Source organism: Colius striatus, chromosome Z (assembly GCF_028858725.1).
Source record: "Colius striatus isolate bColStr4 chromosome Z, bColStr4.1.hap1, whole genome shotgun sequence".
Taxonomy (NCBI): Eukaryota; Metazoa; Chordata; class Aves; order Coliiformes; family Coliidae; genus Colius; species Colius striatus.
In genome coordinates this window covers 7,263,934-7,280,630 of record NC_084790.1, presented here as the reverse complement: position 1 = coordinate 7,280,630, position 16,697 = coordinate 7,263,934, and the positions used below count along the sequence as shown (strand labels likewise).

General features: G+C 44.4%; 1 protein-coding gene across 1 annotated transcript in view; it reads left to right on the top strand.

Annotated features, from left to right (window-relative positions):
- RHOBTB3 (Rho related BTB domain containing 3) overlaps window positions 1-10,601 on the top strand; it is a 35,207-nt gene extending 24,606 nt beyond the window's left edge. Inside the window, exons 10-12 of the mRNA XM_062019235.1 lie at window positions 478-644; window positions 7,316-7,412; window positions 10,486-10,601. Of these exons, the coding sequence (XP_061875219.1) occupies window positions 478-644; window positions 7,316-7,412; window positions 10,486-10,601 (380 nt within the window). The remainder of the gene's footprint in view (window positions 1-477; window positions 645-7,315; window positions 7,413-10,485) is intronic.
- Window positions 10,602-16,697: the final 6,096 nt, after the last annotated feature.

The window sequence follows — 16,697 nt, the reverse complement described above, 5'->3', positions numbered from 1 at the left end:
TTTCCTTGTATTTATCTTTTCAGTACATCTAACGTTTCCATCAGTTTAAATATGCAACCACTGTACCATATGTTTTTTTAAGAAATGCTTGCTCCGTTTTATTTTTGGCCTTTTTACTGTATTTTATTGTACAAGTGTCACAGAGGTCCTTTTTGAAAGAAAAGTCAGAAAGCTAAATTATCTTGTTAATGATCACTGAGTAGACCAGCAGCACTTGATTCACCATCTTCAAGATACAGGATATTGACAGCAATTTTTTACAGTTACCTTCTAAAAAGTAAAAAATGCTCCTTTCCTGTTAATGAAATAGCTTATCTGATATGGCAAGCTTGTACTAATGAAAAACAAACTATGATGATCAACAGCAGTTTGATTTTGTCTTCAATTAGGTGTTTAAAATATGATTGGTGCAAAGTGGCCTTGATCATGTTGTCAAAAAGGTGAAATACAAGCGCCTTATGTTTTCTTGTTTTTCAGCCAGTATTCTCCAAGCTATGTCTCTCTTGATCTGTGCAGAGATGTACCAAGTAATGAGACTCCAACATATCTGTGAGCTCTACATTATCACACAGCTTCAGAGCATGCCTAGCAGGGAACTGGCATCCACAAGTCTCAGTATTGTTAGCTTGCTCAAAAAAGCTAAGGTATGTGTTGTGTATATCAAATAAGAATATAAAGGTTGACTTTAAGCAGTGGGGGCTGTTTAATTGCTGGCATGTGGAAGATCTTAATAATTTCCATTTTTCAGGACAAACATAGATATACAATCTGTTGATCAAGGACATCTGGAGGCACAAGACTGGCTAAACCAAGGCCTTCAGCCTTTTAGTATAAAATATGCAGCAATACCATAATCTGTGTGATTTCTTCTGTCAAGGACGTGTTGCAGTAATTTAGCTTAATTGCAGCATATGCTAGAGAAGATGTGTTTCAGGCAAGTGAAGATGCATTACTTGTTCTTGTTGTCAAAAAAACCCAACCTGTATGATATACAAGCCGCAAAGGAAATCTAACCTGACAGAATATTGAGTGAAGTACATAAAAAAACATGAAAAGATTAGAGTCTGAAAAAAAGAGAGAGAGACAGTAAAGACAGATTTGGAAAACAGAGGAGGAAAATAAAAATGGAATTGTTTACAAGTTGCAGGCGGGATGTTGTCTTAAATGAACAGGATTTTGTGGATAAAGAGGAGACAACAAAAGCAACGTGTCATGCCCTCTACCTGTCTTTTACTGAAGCTCTGCTTCTGTGCAGAGGGCAAAAATTTCACAGAATCACAGAATGGTGGAGGTTGGAAAGGACTTCTAAAGATCATGTAGTCCAACTCCCTTGTTCAAGCAGGTCTACCTAGACCAGGTCACACAGGAACATGTCCAGGTGGGTTTGAAATCTCCAGAGGAGTTTTCCACACCCTCCCTGGGCAGCCTGTGCCAGGGCTCCCTCACTTGAACAGTAAAAATGTTTTTCCTTATGTTTAAATGGAACTTTTTGTGTTCCAGCTTCATCACATTACCCCTTGTCCTGTCACTGGATGCTACTGAAAAAAGTGTTGCCCCATCCCTTTGACATGAACCTTTTAGCTACTTGTGTTAATGATGACCCCCTCAGTCTCCTGCAGGCTGAACAGTCTCAGGTCCTGCAGCCTTTCTTCATAAGGAAGATGCTCCAGTCCCTTGATCATCTTGGTGTCCCTATGCTGGACTCTCTCTAGAAGCTTCCTGTCCCTCTTGAGCTGGGGAGCCCAGAACTGGACACAGGACTCCCGTTAAGGCCTCACCAGGGCAGAGTAGAGGAGGAGCAGAACCTCCCTCGACCTGCTGGCTGCACTCTGCTTGTTGCATCCCAGGTCTTTCTCCATGGAGCTGCTCTCCAGGAGCTCACTCCCAGCCTGTAGTGGTGCATGGGGTTGCTCCTGCTGAGATGCAGGACTCTGCCCTCGCTCCTGTTGAACCTCATAAAGTTCCTCTCTGCCCAACTCTCAAGCCAGTTGAGATCCCACTGAATGGCAGCACAGCCTTCTGGGGAATCAGCCAGTCCTCCCAGTTTGGTGTCATCAATGAACTTGCTGAAGGTTGTCATGGTTAGGCTCAGGTAGCACAGTAGCACCACGACAGTCTCTCGCTTGGTGCCTCCATTCACCCCCACCCTTGTTAGGATGGCAGAGGCCCCAGCAAAATGGGAGTAAAAAGATAAGCAAGGTTGTGGATTCAGACAAGAGCAGGGAGGGCTCACTGCCAATTATGGTTCCAGGTAAAACAGACTCCAGTACTCAACTTAGAGTGGAAAGTAGGAAAGTTTCTCTATTCTACAAGAAACAGAACAGAATAAAAGCAGAAAGGAAGTCGGATGATGAGAAAATTACAACCAGCACTTTAAGATCTCCCTCCCCCATCCCTCCTTTCTTCCCGGGCACAGCTCACTGCTCTCGGTATCTCTACCTCCTCCCCACAACAGCTCATGGGGGCAGGGAATGGGGGATGTAGTCAGTGTCTCACAGATGGGCTCTGCTGCTTCTCTCTACTCAGATGAGGACAACTGCTGGCATTCTTCCCCTGCTCCAACACAGTGTTCCTCTCCCGGGACACAGTCCTTAACAAACTTCTCTGCTGTGGGTTGTTCCCAGCAGTTGCGGCTTCTGCCGATACAGGGTCCCTCACACAAGACACAGTCCTTGGTGAACATCTCTGGCGTGGATTCTTTGCCATGGTTGCAGTTTCTGTAGTTATAGGGTCCCTCTCTTGGGACAAGGCCTCTTCTGGGCATGTTTAATGAGCTGCTTTGTCATGGGTTCCTTCCTACAGTTAGAGCTGTGGATATTGGGTCCCTTCCTTGGGACACGGCCTGCTCCGGCCATAGTGATACATGGTCCTTCCCTCAGGACATGGCCTCTTCTGGCCATAGTTTTAAAGAAGAAAATCACTACCCCTGGCTCGGGATCTGCAGTGAAGTGGTTGGGTCCCTCCCACGGGACACGGCCTCCTCTGGCCATAGTTGCCCTTCCTGGCTCGGAGCCTTTAGTGAAGCGAAACACTGCCCCCAGTCCAGGGCCAGCTTTAACAAAATGAGTCTCTACTGCCAATACGGGGTCTTTGAAGAAATGAAAATAAATCTCAGCTTCACCATTTCTCTCTGTAGAATGCAGGGGAGTCTCTGCTCCAGCACACCTCCTCCTCTCTTTCATCACTGACCTTGGAGTCCACATGGTTGTTTCTCTCACTGTTCCTACTCCTTGCACCACCACCAGCCAGAAGAAAGGACAGAAGAAGGAAGAAATAGGAAGAAGGAGGAGGAAGAAGCCTCCTCCACCAGCTTCTTCTTAAAAAGTGATCGTGGAAGCATCTAATTGGCTCAGCCCCAGAAGTGGGTCTGGCTCAGAGCTGGGGAGAGTTTCGAGCAACTACTTACAGGAGCTATCTTTACAGCCACTTTCTCCTTACTAGAAAAGGCTATCATATCAAACCCTGACAAGGTACACTCTGTCCCCTCATGCAGGTCATTGACAAAGATGTTGAATCAGACTGGCCCCACAACCAATCCCTGTGGAACTCCACTGGCCACAGGCCTCCAACTCGATTCTGTACCGTTGATCACCACCCTCTGGGTTCTGTCATTCAGCCAGTTTTCAATACACTTCATTGTCGTGGTGTAGCCCTGTCTGGGTGCCAGATGCCCACTGAGTTGCTCTGTCACTCCCCCTCCTAACCTGGACATGGGAGAGAGAAATATGAGAGGATTGTGAGTCAAGATAAGGACAGGAAGATTGCTCAGCAATTAGCATCATGGGCCAAACAGACTTAACTTGGGGAGAAATGGTTCGATTTATTAATGAACGATCCAAACAGAGCAGGGAAATAAGAAATAAAACTGAATCTTAAAACACCTCCCCCCCCACTCCTACCTCTTCCCAGAACTCTCCCTCCTTCACCAGGGGATGGGGGTTGCAGTCAGTTCATTACAGATGGATTTTGCTGCTGCTTCTTCTCAATGGGAGGCCTCGTCACACTTCCCACTGCTACACTGTGGGGTCCCTTCCCACAAGAGACAGTCCCTCATGGAATTGCCCAGCGTGAGTCCTTCCCATGGGATACAGTTCCTCATGAAATGCTCCAGCATGGGGCCTACCACGGGGGCAGCTCCTCACACCCTGCCCCAGCATGGGTCATCCATGGGAGAACAGTCCTTCAGGTACCAACTGCTGCAGCCTGAGTCCCTCACAGGATCACAAGTCCTGACAGCAAACCTGCTCTGGCGTGAGGTCCTCTCTCCCCACAGGCTCCCAGGTCACTTGCCAGGAGTTTGCTCCAACATGGGCTTCCCACAGAGTCACAGCTTTCTTTAGGCGTCCACCCACTTCAGTGTGGGCTCCTCCATGGGCTGTGAGTGGATCACAAAATCACAGAATCTTAAGAGTTGGAAGGGACCTCAAGAGATCATCCAGTGTAACCACACTGCTAGAGCAGGACTGCCTAGAGTAGGTCACACAGGAACTCATCCAGGTGGGTTCTGAATGTCTCCAGAGAAGGAGACTCAACAACCCAGCTGGGTAGCCTGTTCCAGTGCTACCTCACTCTCACAATGAAGAAATTCTTCCTTGTATTTCTTTGGGTCTCTGCTCCCCGCTGGCCTCCGTGGGCTGCAGGGGCACAGCTGCCTCACCATGGGCTGCACCACAGGGCACGGGGGAGTCTTTCTTTCAAGGCCTAAGCACCCTCCTCCCCCTCCTTCTCTACTGACCTTGGCATCTGTGGAGATGTTTTCACATTCTCACTCCCTTCAGCTCCTGCTGCAGTTTAGCAACTGCCCAGCAACTTCTTCCTTGTCTCTAATAAGTTAATTGCAGAGGCATTATCTCAGTCACTAATTGGCCAGGCCTTGGTCAGCTACAGGTTCATGTTAGAATTGACTGGCATTGGCGCTGTCAGGTGTAGGGGAAGCTTCTAGTAGCATTATGTTTAAAGACACAACCCCTGTAAACTCCCACTACCAAAACCTGGCCCAGGAAAAATCTCTATGCTCATCATCCACTCATCCGATCCACACTTCCTGAGGTTTTCTCTGAGGATGTTCTGGGAGATGGTGTCAAAAGCCTTGACAACAACCACTGCTCTCCCCTCATATAGCTAGCCAATTACACTCTCATAGAAGGCTATAAGGTTGGCCAAGCAGGTTTTCCCCTTGGTGAATCTGTGCTGAGTCCTCCTGATAACCATCTTTTCCTTTGTGTGTTTTGAGATGGCATTGAGGATGAGTTGTTCCATCACCTTTCCAGCGATGCAGGTGAGACTGACTAGCCTGTAGTTTTCTTGGTCCTCCTTCTTGGTTTTATTTTGAAGACTGGAATGTCACTGGCCTTCCTCCAGTCCTCAGGTGCCTCATCTGTCCTCCACAATTGATCAAAAATGATGGAGAGTGGCTTAGCAATAACATCAAACAGCTTGCAGGTGCATCTCCTCAGGTCTCATAGATTTGTAGGTATCCAGCTTGCCCAACAGGTCTCTAACCTCATCCACCAAGGGAAAGTCTTCCATTCTCCAGACTATCCTCCTGTCCTCCAAGAAGGCATTCAGTAGTTCTGCCTTCTCTGCATTCTCTGTTACCACAGCACCCTCTGTGTTCCTGAGCAGATTCACATTCTCCCTAAGCTTCCTTTGGCTGATGATGTATTTGAAAAAGCCTTTCTTGTTTTCCTTTACTTCCTTTGCCAGGTTTAATTCCAAAAGGGCTTTGACCTTCCTGTTTCCATCCCTGCACACTCTGGCGATGTTCCTAGACTCTTCCCAAGCAACTAGACCCTTTTTCCACCTTACATAGATTGATTTATTCTCCTTGAGTAGATCAAGTAATTTTCTTTTTCATCCATGTAGGCCTCTTGCCTCCTTTTCCTTATTTTCAACTTGTAGGGACACACTGATCTTGGGCTTGGATAAAGTGGGGCTTGAAGATTGACCATTTTTCTTGTGAACTCCTACCATCTAGAATCCTGTCCCACGAGATTCTTCCAAGCAGGTCTTTGAAGAGACCAAAGTCAACTCGCCTGAAGCCTAGGGTCACAACCCAGCTTGGTGTCCTGCTTCTTCCAGACAGGATCTTGAACTCCACCATCTCACGGTCACTGCAGTCAAGGTTGCCTCCAACCTTCACATTCCCAGCCAGACTCTCTTTATTTGTTAGCACGAGGTCCAGCAGCACACCCCTCTCTGTTGTCTTCCTGAGCATTTGTGACAGGAAGTTGTCTTCAACAATCTGTAGGAAACTCCTGGGCTGTGTGCACTTGGCTGAGTGCCTTTGCCAGCAAATGTCATGGTGGTTTAAGACCCCCATGAGGACCACGAATTGTGATTGTGAGGCAGCTCTCAACTGTTTGTAGAAGGCCTCATCCACTTCCTCCTCCTGATCAGGTGACCTGTAGTAAACTCTCACAACAGTATCACCCACGCTACTCTGCCCCTTAATTCTCTCTCATAAATGTTCAGCCCACCACTCATCCCCACCCAGGCAGAGCTCAATGCACTCTAGTTGTTCTCTCACATAGAGAGCAACTCTACCTCCTCACTTTGTTTGCCTGTCCTTCCTGAATAGCACATAGTCATTCATGGCTGTGTTCCAGCCATGGGAGCTGTCCCACCATGTGTCTGTAATTGCAGTGAGACCAGGGCCCTGCATCCTCAGCCACACCTCCAGTTCCTCCTGCTTATTCCCCAGGCTGTGTGTGTTGGTGTAGAGGCAACGCAGGGGCTTAATTAAGCAGACAGGTTTCCCTGGATGAGTGCAAGAGGATGCTCCCTCATTGACACTCCATCACAGCGGTCAGCCTTCTGTTTTTCATCTTGGTGTGGGGCTGAAGTACACACATAATTGCATTTCCTGCCCTAACCTGTTACCCTGTTGGATGGTTTGGCACATACTTTGCCATTTCACACCCCATCTTTCAAGTCCTCCAGTTTACAGCCCTCTTAAACAAGTTGGCCAGCCTGTTCCCAAAGATTCTAGTACCCTTGTGAGAGAGATGTATTCCATCCTGCCCTATCAAATTCCAGTCATCGAAGAAGATGTCAGTTTCCAAGATGCATGCCCAGAGGAGCCCAGGGGGTTAAGTCCCATCTCTGGGAGAGAGATTTTATCATTTGTTGGTGAGTCTTCATCTGTTTATGTATTTCCATCAATGACTTTTCCTTCATTACTGCCTACAGCCAAAACCTTATTTAGTAAACTGATATGTTGACAATGAAAATCTGAAATATTTTGACACGAGACATGGTTGTGTTTTAGACATGATACTATTAAACGTTGTTTCTGCTTTCTTTCTTCTTGCAGTTTCACAATTCTGATTGCCTTTCAACTTGGCTTCTTCATTTTATTGCCACTAACTACCTCATCTTCAGTCGAAAACCTGAATTTCAAGATCTTTCAGGTAATTTATCAATTACTTTTAAGTCAAAAAGCATTTTTCAGTTCTGTTTAGATCAGAAGTGAGGTACTGGGTAATGTGTGAGGAGATGATTAGGACTTCTTCAGACTGTACAGTCTAGTCCTGGACAGAATCTGTTTGAGCTAAATGTTTCACCATCTTGCTGTGGGACCAGCAGACATCGCATGAAGAGCAGCGTAGCCAACAACTGCATCCCTCAGTCTTTTGCTTCCTGTACTGATGGACAGGTTCCTATGCATAACAATGTGATAATTGTATGTCAGTCTCTCTATCTTAAGTGTATAATTTTGTTTAGTTTGTATATTAGAATCAAGGTAACTTGATTCTAATACCTCCAATACCTGATTAAGAAGCAGGTATTTTGCAGGGCTTTTCCTTGAAGAAAATGGAATTCTTACAGTACTCCCTTGTAGATCTCATGAAATCAAATAACTAACATCTGTTCCAGTAAATAAATCCAGGTTCTTCCAGTGAACTGATCCTTATTTTCCCAAACAGTATAGTTGTTTCTTGATAGGTAACTCTAGAAAGTTTTGCACATTGTTTATGAGATTTTTCATCACCCTGATGAAGGTGATCTTGATGGGTGCATCCCTTTGACCAGTAGTTCACATTCAGATCAGAGTATGACAGAAGGGGATTTTTCTTATTGGTGAACTGAAGCTTTGTTTGGTCCAAAGTGTACTAAAGGTGCTCTTTCCTCATTTGTGAGGCTCATATACTTCAACCATGGTCAGCGCTGAGTCCTGCACTTGCGTCAAACCAGCCTCAAGCAACACTACAGGCTTGGGACAGAGGGGTTGGAAAGGTGCCTGGAGGGAAAGGACCTGGGATGGTTGGTTGACAGCGTCTGAACATGAGCCAGCATTGGCCCAAGAAGGCCAAAGGCAGCCTGGCTTCTGTTAGCACTAATGTGGCCAGGAGGACCAGGGCAGTGGCCATCCCCCTGTATTGGGCATTGGTGGTGCTGCACCTCAAGTGCTGTGTTCACTGTTGAGCCCTTCACTACAAGGACACTGAGGTACTGGAGTATGTCCAGAGATGGGTAATGGAGCTGGGGAAGGATCTGGAGCACAGGTCTGATGGGGAGCAGTTGAGAGACCTGAGGGTGTTCAGCCTGGAGAAGAGGAGGCTGAGGGGAGACCTTACTCCCGTTAACTCCCTGACACGAGATTGTGGCTGGGAGAAAATCAGTCTCTTCTCCCAACTAGTAAGTCATAGGACAAGAGGAAATGTCCTCAAGTTGCACCAGGGAAGGTTTAGATTGGGTATTAGGTAAACATTTTTCACCAAAGGGTTGTGAATCATCGTAACAGTGGTGGAAGTGGTGGAATCCTCATCTCTTGAGGGATTCCAAAGCTGTGTAGCAGTGGCTGTGGCAGTTGGAATCCAGGATCTTAAAGATCTTTTCCAACCAAAATGATTCTGTGATTCTATATGTATGTGTCATGACAGATGACTTTGTACTAATTGTGAGCAAAGGTAGGAGAGCCAGGTCCTCCCTGATTTGTTTGGACCCGGAATTTGTCTTCCAGCAGCCCACTTACCAATCTTCTGAAACATCTGTTTTGCAGAGCCAAATCTGGATTAAATGTAGGAGAGCAGGGCCTCTGTGCTGACACAGGTCACCAACTCGTAGGTTCAGTCTATTGTGGACTTGCTTTGCATCCCTTTCTGATGTTTCAGGTGACAGGATGTGTTTGAAAGAACTTTGTGACACCTTTCTTGCTACAGGGCTTCAGTTCCAACCAGACTGAGGTTCCCCTGAAGCTGCAGGAATCTCCTTCCTTTGTTGAAGGTCGGAGTAGCCCCTGGTTTCCCTTGGTGAGGCATAAGAGTGCAGAGGCCCTTTTGCCCTTTAGAGTCACCATAGTGCTCAATCTAGGCACATCTGCTTATCCGTTTTCCAGTTGCACAGCAGAATATCAATTAATCCATAGAGCTTATTAATTTTTTTTTCTGCTGTGGAAAGTAGTAGTAATAGCTCTTCTGTCTCCATATTGCAGTTAGCCTGATGAATATCAGGCTGCATATGAGCCTGTCACAAAACTTAGGGAGTGATGCTTCTGAAAAGTTCCACTGGAATGTGAGGAAAAACTTCTTTGGTGTTGAGGTGAGGGAGCCTTGACACAGGCTGATCAGAGAGGGTGTGGAGTCTCTTTCTCTGAAGGTTTCTAAACCTGCCTGGATGTGTTCCTGTACCCCCTGATTGAGGGGAGCCTGCTTTAGCAGGGAGTTGAGCTGGGTGATCTCTAGAGGTCCTTTCCAACCCTGACCATCCTGAGATTCTGTGCTTCTGACACAGAATCTCCTGAGGGTTCATAGAGAGCAATGCAGCACAAGACTGGCTCCCTCATGACTGACAGCTGAAATCTCCAGAAGCAGCCCTGCATTCTGCACAAGGCCAGTGTAATGCAATTTCCCTCACTCCAACCTTTCATAAGCTGCAGGTCACTTGATCTAAGCTGCTGAAAGGACTAGCTGCTGCAGGCTGACTTGGGAAAATCTGGAGCAGGAGGATGAAAATGTATATTTCTGCAAAGGCAAAGGGGAATCATCTAAATAATACAACTAAAAACTCCATTAGGTGATTTTGTCAGTGATGAAAAATATGTACAACAAAAGATAAGAATCTTGCTGGATTCTTAATTGGTCTCCTTTGTTGTAATTATCTTGAGACAGACTGTTGGCATAGGGACTGAGATACCCTTCTCTGTAGTGTTGCAACATAGAAAAACCCTCTCAGTTGAATACATCTGGTTATTTTCTAAGGATAATGAATATTCAGCTTGAGTATAATCTCTCTTCTCTCTTTAATGATTTATTTTATTAAGAAATTTGTTTGTTTCTAACTTAATAGCATGGGAACATTGTGTGGTAACTTTTACATCCGCACTGCAGTAAGGTCTTGGCAAGATGGTGAGCACCATCTTACTTTTGTAGCCATGTTTAGGTCCTTAATGGGCTTTAACCTCTTTGAAAAGGCATTTTGCAGCTTGTGCACTTGAGCTGTATGTTTGGATATTACATTTTGTTCCTTTATTCTCTTGTTTAGTGGAGGAGCGCAATTTTGTAGAGATGCACAGATGGCCTTCCAGTTTGTACCTGAAGCAGCTTGCTGAATACAGGAACTACATCCACTCTCAGAAATGCCATTGCACAGTAATGTGAGAAGACTGAACATATACAAAGTGCATCTCAACTGGGAAATCTCAGACTGGCAATTATATGGAGTATAAAAATCACCTTAAGAGCAAAATCAGATACTGACCTCCCTTGGAACACTGTATGCCATGGTGTAGGGCACTTACTGATGTTCTTTGATTTGTTATTAAACCACTCTACTTTTTTCCTTAAAGCATTGAGAAATACAGTGTGAAGATTTCTTTCAAGCACAACGATTTTACAACTATGGGGATTAAATGTAGTACAGGGCAGTGTCATGACTGCCAACTGTTCACGTTTCTAATGTCTTTATTGGTTGTTTTGTTGATTTTGATGGTTATTTTTGACTGCCAAACCTGCATTTGTTGAAAATAGATGTTAGGTTGAGGGGTTTTTTTTTGTAAATCCGTGTACAATAGGAGCACGGCGACAGTACAGGGAAGCTGAGAATCCAGCTCATTAGTTCTCAAAATGTTTTAGAATGTGAAAGTTTACTGCAACATCTGTTGGTTTGCAAAATAAAGGGTAGGTTTAGTAAGCATTTTAGTTATATTCTACTTCAGATCTATAGTTCGTTTTACTGAAGGTCTTGCAGTTGTATAAGCAGATATTTAATTCCAGAGGAATGCCTATGCATTGCTATATTCTCTAGTGCCTCCCAAAAATCTAAAATATGAAATAACTTCTCACAGTAAATAGAAGAAAGAGTGTTGTAATAGTCTGTAGAATGCTTTGTTAGTGTGATGGTACTGTATTTTTTGCCAATGACGAAAACAGTCAGGGAGAGTTAAGTCCACTCAGAGCACATCCCTGCAGTGCTGGTGGGAACTGGGAGAAAAAGGATTTCAACAGCCATTCACAGGGTTTGTGGGAGAAAACTCACTGGCACTAGTGACTTTTTTGGAAAATGTGGGACTCATAATCTCAGGTCCTCACTGGTAGCTGACAGGATGTATTGGATGTGCGGTTTGTGGAGGGATGAAATTTTGGCTTTTGTGATGGGACTCTAAGCTCAACTGTCCCCAGTGGAGACTCAGTTTAAATTTAATTATCATATGCTTATAAGCTACACCATGTGAGAAAAATTTGATTGTCTTTTCTGGCTGCATGGATTCTTTCTCAGATAGGTAAATCCTGAATATTATGACTAGGATGACCGTTGCAGATGCTACTTAGAATTTTCTTGACCTAAACCGTACATTAGTTTTAGCACTAACTTACCTGTATGTAATAATGCTAATGACAAAATGGTCCCAACCTTTACATAAGGGTGTCTGAGTGTTAGGTACTTTTGTGTAAATGAAATCTTATCAAAGAAATAAATCTTTCATTATCATTCACAGAATCACAGAATCTTAAGGGTTGGGAGGGACCTTGAAAGATATTCTAGTCCAAGCTCCCTGCCAGAGCTGGACCACCTAGAGTAGGTCACACAGGAACTCATCCAGGTGGGTTTTGAATGTCCTCAGAGAAGGAGACTTCACAATCCATCTGGGAAGCCTGTTCCAGTGCTCCCTCACCCTCACTGGGAAGAAGATTTTCCTTGTATTTCTTTGGAACCTCTTATGTTCCAGATTGTACCCACTGCCCCTTGTCCTATCATTGGACATCACTGAGAACAGCCTGGCTCCGTCCTCCTGGCACCTGCCCTTTATGTGTTTGTAAACACTAATGAGACTTCATGTGCTTTTGATTCTGCTTTGCCCTTAATTTTGGTACATAGTCTGAACCTAGATAGGCAAACAAAAGACACTGAAAAAAATTATATAGTGTTTCCCCAATGTGCCCAGCAGACCATCTCCAGTGTACCTGGAAGCTGCAGCTGAGACAAAGATGGAACAGCAAATTGCTGTGTTTTTTTTCCTTTGTGTAGAAGAATTATTTATATATTTTATTCCAGTTTTATAGGTAAATTGTTCTTTTCAAATTCAATACTAGACCCATAAGGGTTTTATTTTTCTGTTGGTATTTTGCAAAGGTTGAGAGAGTATTTCCTTTCCTAGTTTTGGACACCAACACACAAAAAGAAAAAAAGAGCTTGTGACTCAGCTGGCTGCTGCAGGTTAATTTTATGAATGATAATAATTATTCTTTTTTTCTTTTTTTTTCAACTTCTAATCTGGAGGTCCTGAAGTTCTTTAATATATTATATATACTTACCTACATCTCTCATATTAGGAGACTGATAGAGCATGACACAGCTTTTTCAAGATCACTAAAGAAAATTGAAAACCTTTTCAAAAAACCCAAACAGGTTGGAAAGTCACATGTACGGAAATCAAATGTGAAAAAAGGTAATTTCCTGTCGTTATAGTAGAAGTTTAAACTTCTAAGTATAGGTTAACTGGATAGATATGAAAAAAACTTAGTTTTTTTTTTAAACATTAAGCCATAAACAAAAATGAGTGTGGAGCTGAAGTACAGCTTGCATGAACACCTGGTCACCTCCTCAGTCAGCGCATGTGCTTCTACCCGCAGCCAGCTCAGTTACCAAATGTATGGATTCTATGCCTTGTACTGACTTCTTGTAGAAAACTGGTACAAAGTTGTGTGAATGTTTATCTGCGTTGCATGTAGTTGTGAATTTTATTACTGTGAAAGCTTTCCTAGATCTTTTGCTAGAAGTTAGCTGGTTGCCAATAATTTACGTATAGATAACAAAATGCTATTTTTAACTTCCTGTAAATGTTTTTTAGTTATTTAAAAAATAAGCCTAATGGAAATAAAACCACTTTATATCCAAACAAGAGAAATATTTTGCTATTATGTATTTTCGTCAGTGGTAACCACAGGTTTTATACAGGGAAGCCAGGCAGTGGCTGTGGCTGTTAACAGGTAAATGTAGTATTTATTCACAGATTAGTGCATACTATTCAAATGTTAAAACAGCTTTCCATTTTACTGAGTATTCCATAATGACACCTGTGTCAGGTGCATATGTGCTGTCCTTGCAGAAGTACTGTTTGATATATTAAATTCTTAGCAGAATTCTTACTATAAAATCTTACCTTTATTCTGTATGATAATTTTCTGTAGAAATATATTTATCTTCAAGCTCTTTATAAAAGTGACACTTCAACATTCAGAAACATGACTGAAAGACCATCTTGATGTTTGGTGAGTTGTTATCAGAAAGTTTGTATAGGGGAGGCTTTAGGATTATATCCATCATGGACAGTCAGAAGTTAGGGTAACACTGAGATTGGTACTTATGAGTAATGTTGTATGGCATAAAGTAAAAAATTCCCATGGCATTAAAAAAACACCTCTTTATACTATGGTATAAAGTAAAAATCAGGAACCAGAAGAATAAAGTTATTTACACAAGTAGTTTTGAAAAAAGTAAAATGTCTGAGGAGGAAGGCTCCACTGGTCCTGAACTCCCAGGACATTTTGGGTCAAAGCAGGAGGTCAGTGGCAAATTCAGGTGTCCTTAAGCAGTCCTAGTGGGTTTGGGATTACAGTTTCAGGTTTAGGTGTAAGTGGAGTTTCAACTTCCACATCCTTCATTAGAACTAAGTCTCAAAATCCATTTTTATAAGACAATTTTTTGAATAATGAATTGCAACATGTAATTCTTGCTGTACCAATACACATGTATGCTGTTCCAAGTGAGCATGAAACTTGATAGGGACTAACAAAGCTTTCTGCACTAATAACATTTTCCATATGAGAGTTAAAAAACCTCTCTGCTATTGTCCTTTAGGTCTCAATGTATTTGATTTGAAAACAAAAATGTTAGAAGGAAAAAAAGCTATTTTATCAGGCATGTGCTAAAACTGTATGTTCTTTTAATGTACTCTAACTAAATGTACAAGTTTTTACACTGAACATGTAAAATTTTGTTAGAAAATATAAAAACTCTTTTCTCTAATCAGTCTCTTGTGACTATTTACCCATGTGCATTAGAAGATGCTGGAAATATCTTTGGTGGCTTACTAGAATCATAGACTATTTTCAGTTGGAAGGGACCTGTAAATATCACCCAGTTCAGCCTCTTGCCATGAGCAGGGTCATCTTCAAGAAGATTGTTCAGAGCTCTGTCCAACCTAATCTCAGTGACCCCAATGACCCCAATGGCCTGGCTGCTCCTCCTATGCCACACAGGTCCATGTGAATTGTTTTGCTCAGCCTCCTGGAGAGAACGTCCAATGCCCAAGTGGTCTGACACTCAGCACTTGGCTTGCTAGAGCCACTATGGTACCCATTTTCCATGACAATTTCCAATAAATACATTTTTTTTTTACCACAGCTCCAGCCCTGAACGACACTGGACCTTTCAGAAGGTGCTGCCATGTGCCAGGGCTGAACTCGTGGACCTCGGGACATCTCACAGCCCTGAAGCCACAACTCACCACGTCCCAGCCATGCTGCTGGTGCTGGGAGCTGACAGCGGCATCTCGAAAGCAGAAGGGTTTTTCTGTTGGCCAGGAAATTCAGGACGGGGGGATGGCCAGGATTGTTAGTGAGGCAACACACTGAAAGGAGAACCTGACTTCCCAGAAAGAGGGGGATCGATAGGCTCAGTACCAAGAGGAAGCAGAAGCAGATTTCCAGGCTGAGAAAGCCCAGTGTGGGGTTTGCCAGAGTCAGTTAGTGGAAGCAAAAGGGGATTTCCATCAGCGGAGAGGGAAAAAGAGCGGCTGCGTTAGTGAGGACAAAGGGGTGATGAGTGGTCCAGACACTGGTGTTAGAAGAAGGCTTGTCTCAGCTGCTGCTGGGGTGTGGGGGATTTACTGCTACAGGAAAGCTTTGCTGATGCAGCTGGCCATGCAAGGTGAGGAATAAACTGCTCTATGCTGCCTCCAAAGCTCTTTTCTCTCCTGATCCCACCAGGAACATTAGATTGCCTTCACCTCCCCAGCCAGAGAAACACCTCTGGATTTTGCCCAGGCTTGTGCCTCGAGCATCTCCTTCATGAGGAGGCCTTGCACAGAGACCTCCTGGGCACCAGAAAGTGCTGAGGAACGGGGCAGGTGCCTGAGAAGGGACCATGCCCTGCCATGTCCCACCTTCAATGGCAGCGCAGGAGAGCCACAGGCCTGGGATGAGTGCAGGGGGTGAACGGGGCAGGGATGGCTCATGTGGGACGTTCACCAACATGGGGACATTAGAGGCCAGAAGCAGAGCTGACTGAGAGCATGAAATTCAGCATGAGGAGGAGCAGGGAAAGGGGGATATAGTCCAAAACCCTGCCTAGTGTGTCCCTTGGGCTGCCATCGCCAGACAGCCCACAGGGCAGGTGCCTGTCGAGTCAGTGGAGACAGATACCAACAGGCAGTGCTGCATGTTCACATGAGTGCCTGTAAGGGCAGCAGGAGCTGAGGGGGATGGGGATCCCTCCTTAGAGGGAGGGCTTGTCTGTCCTCCCCTCAAAGCCAGACCTGCCTGTGGCTGCACAGGTGCAGGGACAATGCTTTCTGAGCTGCTGCCTGCCATCTCTCCCCATTTCCCCTTAGGAGTTTAGGCCTGTTCTTGGCCCGGTCATTTGTCTGGAGCCCTCAAGCTATTACTGTCTCTGAAATTTCACTTCTGCCTGTGTTTTAACTTCTTTTTGTCTTCCTTGGCTTCAGCTGGGGTGCCTTTTCCCATCTGAATGACGATTTTCAGTTCCCTCTGCAGAGAGCAGTACATGCATGCCCTGAGGTCTCAGACGTTGATGTTCATTCAGTATGTTTTCCTGTTCTTCTGGACAGGGGCTTTTTGGTTGGTTTAGTGGTGGTGGTGGTTGTTTGTTTTAAATTTGGCTCTGCACTCATTGGCACACGTCTTGCACCCATCCTGAGGTGGGCAGGAAAAGGGACCAGCATGGGCAAAAAACCAGCAGATGGTCAGGGCTGTGCAGGAGAAGCACAAAAGGACAGAGGAAAGGTACATGGAGAAGGGATTGTGCTAGAGAGGCAAGTTTGCCATGCCCAGTGACTTGACCGTTTGTGTTCTTCCACAATTTTTGTTTCTATATTTTGCTTGCATGTTGGTTCTGGTAAATCAAATCAATTGCCTACTCTCTTTCCAATCCCTCTTCTAGGTGCAGAGGCTAGCATTTTACAAATACATGCTACTCACTTTCCCACCTCGTGTCTTCTCATTTTGTACCACACC